The 14,919-nt window shown below is 38.7% G+C and overlaps 1 protein-coding gene across 1 annotated transcript in view; it reads left to right on the top strand.

Moving 5' to 3' along the window:
* Positions 1-14,919, top strand: part of LOC144373752 (transport and Golgi organization protein 1 homolog) — a 77,247-nt gene that overhangs the window by 29,147 nt on the left and 33,181 nt on the right. The window contains exons 2-6 of the mRNA XM_078036764.1: positions 2,801-2,934; positions 7,843-7,929; positions 9,676-10,234; positions 10,505-10,708; positions 12,883-13,028. Of these exons, the coding sequence (XP_077892890.1) occupies positions 2,801-2,934; positions 7,843-7,929; positions 9,676-10,234; positions 10,505-10,708; positions 12,883-13,028 (1,130 nt within the window). The remainder of the gene's footprint in view (positions 1-2,800; positions 2,935-7,842; positions 7,930-9,675; positions 10,235-10,504; positions 10,709-12,882; positions 13,029-14,919) is intronic.

The following is a 14,919-nucleotide window of genomic DNA, read 5'->3' as shown; positions in this document are numbered from 1 at the left end:
CACCGGCCAGCGCTGGTCGAAACACAAACTCTGTGCAGACGACAAATGCAGCAGTGAGTGCGCAGGCGGGTGGGCAGCCCAGGGTCTCCACTGTGGCTCTTTGGGGCCGCTTGGGGCTCCGATCTCCAGGTCCCCAGCCCCGAGGGCTGGGTGAGGGGGGTCGCAGGATGACGGGTGGGGAGCAGGAGTGACAGAGCCTCGGGACCCTGCGTGTATCCCCTCTGGCTCTGGTGGCGCCCCAGCCAGCCCGCTCGGGTTGTGGGGGGCTTCGACTCCCACTTGTTGCCAGCGTTTTATTTTTCTCTACTGACTGAGGCAGGGGTTGGGAAACACGATTCCCCAGGGACAGCTCTCAGTTTATTCCCTTCCAGGATTCGCCTAGGATCTCAGTGGGTGATGGGGTTGTGCCCACGCTGTAGCAGAGCGCTTTTCTGCCCCCTCTACAGGGACCTGGGCCGGTGCAGTATCAGGGCAGATGCTCTCCAGGGCTCGGTGGCCCTAATTCCCACGGCAGGTTGATGGTGGGGCTCCTTGGGAAAGGCTCACTGGCCCCTTTGTCCTTTTGCTGCACTGGGGATTGGGCTGGTTTTGCCTTTTAACAGGGACTAGAGTTTAGGCTTGGGAAGAGCACCGAGTCCAGGCACGCAATGTGTTCCGAGGTCTCGGCCCCGACTCTGCTTCAATCCTGTCATTTCTGTGCATAGAAGCCTCCCTTCATATTTGAGGTAGGGTAGCAGGTGGGCCAATAATCTTTTGCTTTTGAAAGAGGCCAAGGATCTGCACCAGCCACCTGGGAACTGCAGCCTCTTCTGTGCGCAGGAAGTGGATAGAATTCCTGGATTGGAGGTGGGCAGTGGGGAGGATGTAGCCATTCAGATTCAGATGAAGAGGTTTGTTGCAATAACAATAAAAAATACTCCAAGATTTTTATAAGCCAATTCAGTTTTAGACTCAGTCACTAGTGTTGTTGGAACCTCTTTCCTCTATATATTTACTGGCCCAGAATACTTCTTATGGACTCCCGCTTGGTTTCTAGTAACCTTGCAACTTGATGACCGTGTTGTCCATAAATTGTAAGCAGTACATATTTTTAAATATTCATGCTAAAAAGGCCAAGAAGTTTACCATTGAGCTCTTTATGTCTAAATTGGTGTTACCAAAACCAAATTTTGTAATTTGAATTGTTTGTTCCACTCCAATAAAGAAAAAAGATGTCTCCAATATATGTTAAGAAGTTCCTAGAGGTAACCCTAAGGCTGGAATAAATAAACACTCAGAGAAGCAAAGCAGCTGCCATGATATTTTCTTTCATTTTTGCTATTCTTTGCTCTTGAGCGCTATCCTACGTGGGATACCTGGACAATCTCATCACTGATGCTTCGTCAGTACTAAGACATGGTGTTGGTTAGGTTCAGTGGGGTAACATAACTTGAGAAATGGCCTGTGTCCAAACAGATGTGACCAAAAACAACAGGTGGGTCTGTGTTGCGTTGTAGGAAGTAGTGAGGTGTGTATGTAAGGTGTCCTTGTGTGCCTTCCAAATAAGTGCTCCAAAAAAAAAAAAAAAGAACTAAATAGGTGCTCCATAGTATGCATTATGTTGTCACCTAATATATTACTGATTTATAAATCCTCTATGACCTAAGGGGGAACAAGAGAAACATTGCCATTTCCACTTGTGATGAGAATTCCCCACCTTAAAGTGTCTCTCACCTTCAACTTGGCCTCTTAATTACATATGAATTAGGATGCTGACAGTTCTGAAAATAGTCCTATTTTAGCTTCAAAAAAACAAGTTACCCTCTCCAAATCTGTGTTTGTTCCTCAGACATATATTTTTATAAAACAAACATTCTCGTGTATTTTACTGCTAATTGGCTTTTAGAAAAAGTGTTATTTCCATTTCTTTGTGCTTTTTACATACATCTATTGTCCATTTCATCTTAAATCAGAAACTGTCTATTTGGTCAACCAAAAGAAAAATGTTGCTTCTACCAGTTTCTAGATCAATTGTGATCCTAGTCCTGCATTTTAAGCATGAAGGTATTGCCTGACCTTTTCTCGTGGTTAAACTTGTTCCTTGTCAGATAGGATACCCACTTTTGATTTTGTTTATTAAAAAAAAATACGAATGAGGATGTTTTGAAACAATCTTAATGTTGGATATAGTCAACAATATTTGCTCAGAGAAAATATATTTCCTGGTTATTTACCCAGATCCTGAACCCAGAGACAGCAACTCTGCTGCAAATGAAATTGACAGTGTTTACGGCTGCATGGTAGCACTTGCAGCCACTTAAAGGTAATGTCTTTTAGCAGTTAGTTCAAGTTAATTAACCCCTTGGGGGTTCCTGGATATTCTAACCTCTTCCCTATTACCTCTGCCTGAAGCCATACTTAAGCCTGTCCATGTCTACACTTGGATTTACATATTTGCAAAATGAAGCTTTCTATGATTATGAAACAGAAAAAAATTGAGGAGGCCTGCAAGAACCAAGAGTTTCACTGAAACCAGCTATGGTTGGTGGTAGCCACTTTGCTTTTTATTTCTCAGCACAGAGAAAAATAGAGAAGCTTCCTTTTCCCTCGTCTAATTGCAGGGAATATTGTATTTTATAGCAATAAAATCTCTAAGGATTTTAGATACTTTGAGCAGGTGAATTAAAAGTGATTTCAGAGAGTACTGGAAAAACTTGATTTTTGTTCATAGTGGGATTCATATTTCCTGATGAGTCAATATGGACTGTGAAAAATCAAATCCTAATGTTTGTATTTTTCTTTTTTCAATGTTCATATACAGTGTTAATGTATCGAGGTGAAGCTGTTGAAGATTTCACAGGACCAGATTGTCGTTTTGTAAATTTTAAAAAAGGCGACCCTGTATTTGTCTACTATAAACTTGCAGAGGTATCACCAGAACTTTGGGCCGGAAGTGTAAGTAAAAGTTTGACAGGTGTTATATTCTTACTTTTGATGGGTAGCAGTGTAGATTTAAATGACTGATTTCTTGGGGTCTTTGTAGAGTTAACCTGACCTCTTTGCCAGGCCCTGTGCTCCTAACACACCTTAGGCCTGGCACAGCATAGAAAGTCAGGAGACTTTCTGAAACAGAACTGAACTGGTTGTGGTTGCTACCCCTCACATCAAGTTCCAGAAGGCTCTACACATCATAAAGGTCGTCATGGTGAAAACCTGACAATTCTTAGCTTTGCTGCTTCAAAAGGAAAGGATTCATGGACATTAGAGTTAATCCTGTAAATTAAGTCTGAGATAGTAACTCAGGCATACATATTTAAAGTTGATTTTTTTGTGTATTTTACCTAATCATTTGTGCTGTTTTTACTCTAAAAAAGCAGAATACTATGTTCATTGTGTGCTTTTTTCCCCCCCTTTTTTCTTTTTTGCAACTTCTGGGTCATCCATTTCCTGCTTTTCCTATATTCTATGCCTGAAGGTTCCCCCAGGGGTTCTACTTCCAGCCAGTAGTATGGATCTTCTGATGAAAGACATGACATTGTTTATATCATGCTTTGATATTTTAAATGGGGAGATTCACTAGGAGTGTCCTCCTAGTGGCTTATGAGTATTGTCCTTTTCATTTAAAAAAATGTGATATGTGGATTGTTTACGTAAAATAGTAGCAAGGGTCTTTGATGACTGTAGGAATGTTCCAGTTTAGAGACATTCCAGGTTGCATCCTTGAAAGTTCTCACCCTAAATAAAACACCACACAGCAGAAAATAAGACAGAAAATAAGAGTAATCCCTATGGAAAACTAGTTTCATTTTGTTGCCATTTCTGACTCTTAGGGAATGATCTTGAAACATGGTGCCTCTAGGTACAAACTTTATATTTAGACAGAGTCCCAGTTGCGGTACTCCATATAAAGAACCATCTATTGTTTCTTTCAAGTATACCAAATAGGATTGGTAACCTTTAAACTTGGAACTGTTTTTCCATGTACCTAAGTGGCATTTTTCATGTAGTAGTCGTCTTTCTTTCCTTCTTTGAGCTTTTGGATAAATGGGCTTGATTTGCATTTTCTCCTCTCTCATTGTAGCCTGTTAACTCTGTTCATCCCCAGGACTCTTGCCATTCTGGGTGGCAGCACTCATCCTGTCTTCCTGAGGAGCCCTGCTTTCAGCACCTGACCAGAAAGGATCTTTGCCGACTGATGAGTGTTTGGGTGGCACCTTGTTTGCATTGCTCCTCTGGCATTCATTTGTCTTCTTTGCCTTCAGTCAGGTTGTGTTTTATCTTAGCTCCCTATAAAATGAAAAACTCAGTTAGGAAAGGACCCCTGTCTAATCCATCTTCCTTTTGAATATTTCCTTTCAGGGCAGTGGCACTTAAGTACATTTGTTCTGATAGTAGCTTATGCAGAATTTGTTCTCTTATGGCAGTTCTTGGCTCCCCACCCACAAATCAAATCAATAGCACCTTGGCAGGGATGATGTATGGAAGCAAAATTAGATATAAAAATTATTTCCAGTCATGAGCCTCCATGATTCTGCATCATTTTTTTTTTCATATCACAAGAAATGGGATACCACCCAGTGTGTAATTATGGAGCTTTATATAATCTATGGTCTCATTTGACACAGATTAAGAAGAGATAAATGTGTTCCCTTTCTCCATACATCTCTGGTTTCTTTCCCTTTTCCAAATGTAACCTTAATAGAATTTTCATCAGAAGGGAAAAGTGTATTTCCCCTCAGACTCACCTCTCATGTCATAAGTGTTATACTTAAGAAATTAAAAACTCTTTAGTTTTCAAAATGATTCTCCTTTTGAATTTTCAGTTTTCATTCTGCAATGTTGTTGGTTTTCTAGAGTCTCAGACTTTATCTGCAGTGATGAAACTTTTAATTGCTCCGTCTTATTTAATCTTCATGGCAGTATTCTACCACTAATACTGGTTCTCAGATGGTTTCTAGATATAACAAGAACATTCATGAATGGGGATATTTTAGAGGTAGTGATAAGATGCCTTTTTTAATTTTCTTTTTTGGGCATTTGATTTGCCTATCAGTTTCCTTTAATTATTGGCAAGAATCTTCTGTTCCTTTTAGTCAGTAGTTAGTAATAGGAGTGTCTTTCTCAAGGGGAACTTTATATACCTTTTGTACACTTTATGTAACTCCATATAATTTAAATGTTGGTGCTGAAAATAAATGGGGTTCTTTTCTGCAGAGGATTTATTTTGGGTGAAACTGAAGCTTGATATGTGGTTTCATATGCATTATATTGTAATTTTATTTTCTCCCCTGCTGAGTGCCATTGTCAAGTAGGAATGACGCTTCAAATTTTCCTTGCCAGCGTACCCCATGTTAAATGGATTTCGCTGTTGACATTGCATGTAAGGTGACCTTGCTCAAGGAACAAGGCAGATCCGGGTTTAGAGCTGATCAGGTTTGAGGAAGTATCCCACTCCTTAGGGTGTTCCCGGTTTAAGACAAAAGGAGTTTTAGGGAAGTTGGAGGTTGAAGATTATTGCTGCTGGGAGTAGGGCGTGCCTGCAGCCTGAGTTCTCCTGGAGAAAAAGTTTTTAGGAGGTGAATTGTTTGGGAGATTGGATTGCCCCTGAACCTGTGTGGAGGCGGTGTGAGTCGGGAATAAAGAATTGCTGTTTGAATCTACAAGGCTGTGAGTGCCTCCTGATTCTGTGCCCAGCCAAGACTGCAGCATTAATTTTCTCCCCCCTTCTGATTAATTAAACAACAAGCAATGTGGCTAAAGGACCGTGCCTGGTAGGTTGTCCAATTCAACATATGGTTCTTACCTGTCATGGGAGAACTGACCTTTAGACGTCAGTTTCCTGTCTTGGGTTGAATCCACTGCAACCAGATCAACCCGTCACTGACTACCGGTCCAGCATTCAGCCATGCTTGTGGATAGGCCTAAGCACCAGTGTGTGGGGGGGTGAGGTTCTTGCCTCACCTCTGTTGGCCCCCAAATTTAACCTTGGTGCCAGTGGGGGGGGTGAGGTTCTTGCCTCACCTCTGTTGGCCCCCAAATTTTAGACCATCACTCGTAGAAGGGAGGAGGATACATTTTTTAACCATTAACCCTTTTTATAAATTCACATTCTAAAACAACCCTTATAAAATTACTCCACTTTAATAAGATGAAATACTTTCATGTTTTTTAAGGTACTGTTATACTGTAATTGAAACCCAGCTGAAACTTCTTATACTCTCTGTATATAAATTACACATGATAGAATCTTAAAACTTAGTAACCTTGTTTCAGCAAAGACACAGACCAAAGCAATATTAAACATTTTTCCATTTGCCAATTTATGAAAACACACATAATGTCTAAATATATTACCTTATGGAACTTAATAAGTAAAGAGTACTTGATTTCATATTTAGTGGTTGATATTTTAACATTTTAGCTTTGTAAATGAATCAGCTGTCTGTAAAAACCAAGACAAGTATAGTGAACAGAACTAGCCATCTTTTTCTTGTTGAAGAAAATCCTTCTACAGGATACCATAATGGTCCCATTGATATACTTAATAACTCATCTTTATAAAGCCATGGGCTACATTTTTGTATTGTATCAACATATGCCATAGTTTTTCTTGGTCTTACTGGGTTACCTCCTTCCTCTAACAATTTTTCTTCCTCGGAGGCGAACAACTTCAAACCTTGAGTCAACCATTTTCCCCAGTTTTCCTGAGAAAGTTTTAGGAACAGGCCACTTGAAATGAAAACAAAATAAATCAAAACAAGAACACATTGTTTTTTGAAGTGGTCACCCATTTTTTTGCTCTCCTTCAGGAGCGAGCAAATTCACTTACCCCCAAGCTTCAGACGTCCCACGTACGGGCCACCATAATGCCGCAGTCTTGGCTGGGCACAGAATCAGGAGGCACTCACAGCCTTGTAGATTCAAACAGCAATTCTTTATTCCCGACTCACACCGCCTCCACACAGGTTCAGGGTCAATCCAATCTCCCGAACAATTCACCTCCTAAAAACTTTTTCTCCAGGAGAACTCAGCGGGAACTCAGGCTACAGGCATGCTCTACTCCCAGCAGCAATCATCTTCAACCTCCAACTTTTCTAAAACTCCTTTTGTCTTAAACCGGGAACACCCTAAGGAGTGGGATACTTCCTCAAACCTGATCAGCTCTAAACCCGGATCTGCCTTGTTCCTTGAGCAAGGTCACCTTACATGCAATGTCAACAGCGAAATCCATTTAACATGGGGTACGCTGGCAAGGAAATTTTGAAACTTCATTCCTACTTGACAATGGCCCTCAGCACTCCCCAAGTGCTTGTAAAAGTAGATTTGGACAAAGCTAGGAAAGCATATACTATCAATACATCTGCTATAGTGGTAATACATTTTAGAGATTTTTGTATTGTTTTTACTTATTAATTTTTATGACTATTGTGTATTGGTTAAGAAAGACATAAATATTGGTTTATGAGCAATGCTACAAAATGTACAGGTAAATTGTTGCTAGAGGTTATTTGGAATTGCATTTATAACTAGCTTTGATTTACATAGTTTTAACCATATAGTATCCAATAATCTTCTATGCAGATCTTCTATTTACTTCTGAAGTCTTAACTTTATATGCTCTGTGTTGAGAATTAAGCTAAATGTAAAAAAGAAAACTTCAGTGGTTGGAAATGTTGCTTTAATAGTTCTGTACTTAATTTTTATTTGGAATAATAATCTCAGTGTAATTGTTATAGCAACTTTCTTTCTTGGTTATACCATATACCTATCTATTATGTGTATATTTCCTGCCACTTCTGATAAATCTCTTATTTATATTCCTTGTACAGAATTTATTTGATATTTGTCTCTTTTGCACTATAGGTTGGCCGTATGTTTGGATACTTTCCAAAAGATTTCATCAAGGTAGTTCGTGGATATACTAAAGAAGAGCTACAAATTCCAACAGATGTAAGTTATGGATTTCTTTTTTGTTCTCAATTGTAAACTGGCTTATAAACCCATCAGTTATATTCAGTTAACTGCTTCTGAATGTTTTATAATGTGTTTTGGGGGGCAATCTAACATTTGTGTGTCAGATTTTCATTTGAAATCAGACTACCTGTAAAAAAAAAAAAGTTTGAAAGGCATTCAAGGGTGATTATATTATAATCTGAGAGTTGTCTAATATATTGAAACAGATATTCTAAGAGGCAAATAATTTCATTTTACAGGCAAATCTCATTGGATAGTTATTAGACATTTTAAGTATATTTAGGTTAAATTAATAAACTCTAACTTTTATACTAGGTTAGAAATATGTACTTACAAAGGTTTTCTTATTCTTAGTCATATATGGGATCATAGTCATGTTATAGATTTGGAAAAGGGGACCTGAGCATTTCAGGTGATGTTCAGTCTCAGATCTTTTAAGGCCCCAACTGCTTCCTTTATACAACATTCCTGTATGGTGCTCTAACTTAAATTGATTTTGTGACTGAAAGGATTTCGTGTTCTAGAATTCTCACTTCAGCTGATTATTTTCTAGAGTTTTAAATTGTATAGTAATTGATGCCCACCAACACTGAAACATCTTTGGGCAGCTCTTTGTAGTGGCTGTAGAATATGCAAGCTGCTAGGCTAGGACAGTTCTTAGATTAGATGGACTGAATGGATAAAGTCATCCTGTTTGTTGTTGCTGTTCCTAAAATTTCTTTATAATCTCAGGGGCCATAAAATCACTTCTGTTGCTTGTTGGACTTCATTGTTGGTAAAGAGAGTTCTTGGGATTTAAGCTGTGACAGCAGTTCACTGATTACAGAGAACTCATTTGTTTTGAACTCTGCCTTCTTATTGTATTTCCCATTACATGCATCCCTCATGGCTTAGAAATGCATGTGATGAGGAGAGGAAATCACTCATCCCTACTACATTGAACTGCCTCCCCCATCCCCGGAACCCCCGAAGAATATTATGAAGATTTAATTAGGAATGGAAATTTTTTAAAAACATGTCCATTCATACTATGGCTCCTTTTATATCAATTTGCTTACTAGTAGCAAGAAGGAAGACTAGATAATATACACATAATCCTGAGAGAGATCTTAGTGACTGTGAAACCCTGATGAAGAGAAAGGTGTATACCTTGTTGAATCTTGTTTTCAGTTTGTTCTTGTGGTAATAGTAATGTGAGGAGCCTCCTTAATATCATTCTTTATTCCATCCAATGTACTTGTATCTCAGTAAGATACTTTAAAACTGATTCATCTTTCTCAAGGCTGCAGGATCTTCCAGCTTCTCCTGAGAAAATGATTAAGAGTTAAATTTCTGAAACATAGGTGTAGATATTAAGAGCTGGAGGATCCTATAAGTGATACCTTGCCTTTCCCTACTTATGTTCAGAGCAAATTGAGAGAGACCCAAGAGTCAGGCAGTTGGAGACCAAATTGTCACCATTTTTACTCATTATGCTTTTTAAAGAATATGACCCATGTTAAAAAAAAAAGAAAGAAAGAAAGAATAGACTTTCTAACACTGTAGTCTAGAAAAAGACAGATTTACTCAGCCATAGATGGAGTTAGGCAGTGGGGGTTGGAGGAGGGTAATCTGGTTGACCTCAAAGATTCTTTAGAACCAATCCTGAATTTGGGAGCATGGATGAGTTTGCTTTTGTGATACTTTGTTATTGACACATTAATGGTTTTCTTTTCCTTACAGGAGACAGATTTTGTTTGTTTTGATGTTGGAGGAGATAATTTTGATAATTATAATGTAGAAGAACTTCTAGGATTTTGGGAATTGTATGATTCTGCAAATGAAGATTCTGAGAAAGCTATAGAAAAAGTGGGACAATTTCCTGAAGTCTCCCAGGATGTTGAACCTGAACCTAAACCAGCAGTAGCAAACTCACAACAAATTGAAAGTGCATTCTCAGAAAACACTGTGGATCTTGAGGAACAATTTTTGGCTCAGAAGAACCATCCTCATGCAGATAGTCAAACAGATAATGCTCAGGGTGAACAAACTTCATTTGAACTTTTTGAAGAAATACTACCAGATAAATTGAAAGTGCCAGAAAGTGAAAAAAACAAAACCAGCAACATTTCTCAGGTCTCAAACGAACAGGAGAAGACTGATGCTTATAAACTTTTGAAAAAAGAAATCAATCCTTATCTAGAAACCAAAGAAAACAAACAAGAAATGAGTATAATTTGGAAGATTTTAAAGAAAACTGAAACCACAGCCAAAAGGGTAGACATGATGGACAAGGAACGAGGTGATATGGAAATGGGAAAGGATGAAAGTCCTCTGGCAGATGAGGCTTTTTTATAAATTTGACTGTATAGTTCAGTCATCCTTTAAATGGGATGAAAACAATTAACCCTCCTGTATCCTTGCCCAGTTGTTCTCATGGGCTCATGCCAGGACATGGAGGGCAGTGTTGAGGTATCTGGAACTGTGTGCTGAGGGGGAGTGCTGATCATTGGGCTTAAGTGGGGGTAGATAGTGTCATCCATCTGGCTCAATGCATTCTTCTCCCTTGTAGAGATGCAGCCACCCCATGAAGATGATTTTCCTAAAGAGAACACAAATCGTCTTAATAGAAATCTTCATGAAGAGCCAAACCTCCTGCGTCATCATTTTAATATGAACCATCCTGAAGAGCCCAGCCTCTTGAATCAACCTGTGACTGAGGACATGGGTGTTTCAGAAGTGTCTCAGATCCCAAATACTGAGAAAGTAGACCCAGGTAAAGCTTGCCAATTTTTCTCTACAAAGTAGAGGCATTACCATAATGAAGGCTTTCAAGGATATTTGTTGCCAAAGGTACGAAATAGAGCAGAGAGTGATATAGGTACATGTGAGTTCAAAAAAAAAATATCTTAAGTGAGAGAAAAGCAAGAATAAAGATGACTAGAAATCAAAAATAGGCCAGAGACTGTAACTCACCTAAAAGCAAATGTTTAGGTATGACTAGCTTGTGTAAACCATTTACAACTAAAATATTTTTCTTCAAAGGCCTTATGCTCTAATACTGTAGTTTTCAACCAGACAAACAGCACCAGAAACTCTAGGGGTGGGACCCACAATCTGTGTTTAGCAGGCCTTCCAGGAAAGTCTGGCCTAGTACAAGTTAGCTTGAATAATCACTGTTCATAGTCTCATAAATTCTGTGTTTTTCTTCCCTTTTCTTCTAAATGGAATATAATATAGCTCAAGTCCTGTTTTGACTTGCTTCCTGGACATGGTAATTAAACTTTTTCAAATGCAGTCAATGGTACAGATCTTTATACTATATACTTACAGCAAACAGTACAGAACTGCAATCGATTTTAGATTGACACTTACAAATACTTCATCATAGTGCACAATATCCAGTGGGAGATGAGAAACAACTTTTCAAAAAAATCCCCAATAATGGCATCAACAGCATTCTACTTTTGTGTTGCTCTCTCTCATTTTATCAATAAATTAGATGATGACTAATTGTTTATTTTAATCCATCCAGTATGGTGCTATGAAGCCATAATTACTGTATTTTGTGTTTTTAAAGGTTCTGGTCTGTAAGCATAGCTATAAGCATTATCCTGCACCAGTGCAGGGCTTGGCAGCACTGATCTGAACCTCCCCCCCACCATCTGCACACACAGAGTGTAGGAGAACTCATAGCAAGGGGGGATTCAGTTAATTTGAGAAGGAATAACATATGAGTTCTCCCATTTTCCAGAAGACATTGCATCCATATATGAACACTACTGACTTCTGAACTGTCTTTAACTCTATAATGTTATGAAAATGAATCACGCACCATTACGATTTGTTATTTTCATGCTCCAAAACTTTCAAGAATAGGGAAAACTTGACTTACAAAATTAAGAATGAATTATTTCCCTGGCCTTTTAAGTTCCACCACAAAATGATGTCAATGACCTTTAATAGGTAAAATCTTCCCAAATGTCATTTAATGTGTCTCAGGTGCTGAGATGCTGAGCCAATGGGGCAGACTTCACCAGCAGTCAAATTAATAGACCAATAGTGAATGGAGGGCCTGGGGTTGTAGCTCAGTGGTAGAGCGCTTGTCTAACATATGAGGCACTGAGTTTGATTCTCAGCACTGCATACAAATAAATAAAATAAAGGTCCATCAAAAACTAAAAAAAAAAAATTAGGCAAAAGCTTAAAAAAATAGTAGTGAATAGAATCTCAGGGTTGAGAAAGACCTTAGAGGCAACTTGTCCAACTTCTTAATAACTGCATGCTGGACTCCTGCTGTTTAATCAAACATACCCCAGGCTCATGTAACTCATACTGAAATTCCACCCCTACAAGCTCTCAGGTCTAACTGGAATTCTACCTCATTCACAGAGCCTCAATGCAGGTCTGTACCCAATTCCCTTTAGTCTCTCTTGGTACTACTGTGTTCTTTTTAAATAGTTGCCATCTGTCCATTCAATAAATAATTGTTGAGTATCTCTGCCAGGTGCCAGATACTGTGTTAAGCCTTGGCCCATTTCACCTGCAAATCTGCAAACCAAGACTCCCTCTCTTTCAGCTTTCCTAAAATTTTAAACACAAAGTTTCACCAGCACTAAATCCATGTTTTTTGAATGTGACCCTGTCTATATATCTCTGGTTTTAAAAATTTTTCTTGAGTAAATATTGTTCTGGTAGCAGTTGTATGGCCATGGAAGTAGTGGAGAGTAGACTGGAGATTGTTCATTTTATAATTGAAGGGTTTGACAGCTCTAATTAGGATTTTGAAGTTTTCTTCTCTGTTGTGTTAATTGTCTTTAGGAGAGCCACATATTCCAGGCACTGTGACTCATATATTTAGTGAAACACTCGATGAATATTGAAACTGAAGAGAGACAATTCTTATTCTATAGCATAAAATAAAATAGCAATTTCCCCTTTCAATTTTAGAGCTACTTATAACAGAAGGTACTCCTGTTGATGCTGCTGATACAGAAAACCAACTAGAGATAAAGGTCGAAGAGCCAGCAGATGCCACCCTTTTGGACAACATACTTTTCTTGTTATATTCATTCTTGCTTTATTTGTCTAAGATGGTAAGTTTGACATAGTTTCTTCAATTAGAATGTTGATTATTTATTAGTTTTTAAGTGGCTTCTGGTCATGAAGTGAAAAACTTAAAATGTCTTTATGAAAATGACTCTTGACCCTTTGAGTAGATAGCTCCTGAAACAAAAGCCATAGGGGTGTGGCTTTAATGGCTACTTGGTTTAGCACATGAGGAAGATTTGCTGTCTACCAAGGCTGGACATTTGCACACCTGTAAAAACTTGGTTCTTCCCCTCAGAACCTTTCATTCTGGCAGGGAGATAACAGCATCCACTTGAAACACAGTAAGATAATGGCAGAAAGAGAGGTATTTATTCGATGGTAGAACATTATTGTCCATAAATGCATTTATTATGGTTGGAAGGGTGATCAGTAAGGTCAGAAAGTGGTTGAGATGTGTTTGAAGCACAGGCAAAGGGCAAACAGGAGTCTGACATGTGGTTTGTTGTTGATTAGACAGGCTGGGGTGGTGGGGGAAGCTGGCAGTCAGAAGAAATGTGTTCAGAGAAATGGAAACATGAAGAAAGGATATTTGGGGAGGGCAGGAGAATGTGAATAGTTGGTGTTGTAAAGTGTGAAGTTGGAAGGGGATGGGCCTGTTGGAGAGGCCAGCAAATCTTAAAGGAAGTCATGAGCCAAAGTAGCATTAGACCATTAATAGTGGGGATCCTTAGAAAGTTTTAAGAATGAAAGGAATTAGGTTAGATCTGTTTCTTAGAAAGAGTCACTTAAGGCTGATCTTTCTAAAGAAAATCATGATCCAAACAAGACATTTAATCTGTCTAGAAGCTTATCTAAGCATTTTAGGACTTACCTCCCCCCTATTGGTATTTGTTGATATTGGACTTTTAGAGTTTAATTATAGGAATGAGAAAGCTTTTAGAGGTTGGAGGATAAGATGGTCCTAGGGCCATTGTGACAGTAATCCTCCTCAACTGAAGTTGTTTCCTGTAGGTTGTGTTATTTCAAGGCTTGTGTAAGAAAGATGATGTTGTTGTTTGCCTTGTAAAATGTGTAGATTTTGAAGCCAGGTAGATCTGGTTTCAAATCCCAAGGTTATCATTTAGACGTTTGGGCAAATAACTAAACTTTTGAAAAAAGTTTTCCTCATCTGAAAAATGTAGATAATGCTTACTCCAATCATAAGAATTAAATGATTTGACAAGGTAAAATGTCTGGTGAGGTGTCTGGCATTTTGAAGGGTTTTACCCCTACACACGCCCTAATTCTCATGTAGACAGTCAGAAGGTGATATAAAGACAATGAATACCTGGGGAGGAAAGACCACCAGGGTGGAAAAGATGTGGTGGGGAGAAACAAATCATTTTTCAGTTGGCTCCATGTTTGTTCATGATGGTGGCAGCCACCTGGGTAAGGGGTATGTACGAGCCAGGCAGTTAGAATAATTATATTTCCAGTGATTAAAGCAGTCTTCTACAGTCATAATTTGATTATCAGAATGAATCAGCATCACTTGGAAAGTTAACAGCCTCATGATATGGGAAGGATTTCTTTATTCATATTTTTTAGGTATGCACAGAGCCCTCCTCTAGGTCTAGGTCAGGGGACATGAATGTGGTGCAGGTATGGTCAGTGATTGTACGGTGATAGGTAAGACATAGACGTGAGTGGCAAAGAAGAGGCACAATGTTAGGAGACTGATTTGAAAGGAGATTTTAAAAAGGCATTTTGATGGCCCAGTATGTACAGGACATTGTGCGAGGACTAAAAGAGTCTAACAGGTGTAAGGTATGATTGTGATTTTTGAAAGCCTTAAGAAAAAGACTTAACAAATATATGCAAAAATTATGAACAAGTCAATGTAAAATCTTAAACAAGTAGTATGATATCTGATAGGACTGGAGAGTAATAGGCTTT

The sequence above is a fragment of the Ictidomys tridecemlineatus genome, unplaced genomic scaffold (genome assembly GCF_052094955.1).
Source record: "Ictidomys tridecemlineatus isolate mIctTri1 unplaced genomic scaffold, mIctTri1.hap1 Scaffold_48, whole genome shotgun sequence".
In the NCBI taxonomy this organism is placed as follows: domain Eukaryota; kingdom Metazoa; phylum Chordata; class Mammalia; order Rodentia; family Sciuridae; genus Ictidomys; species Ictidomys tridecemlineatus.
The sequence above is the reverse complement of the archived record's forward strand: the minus strand, read 5'-3'. Positions and strand labels throughout refer to the sequence as shown.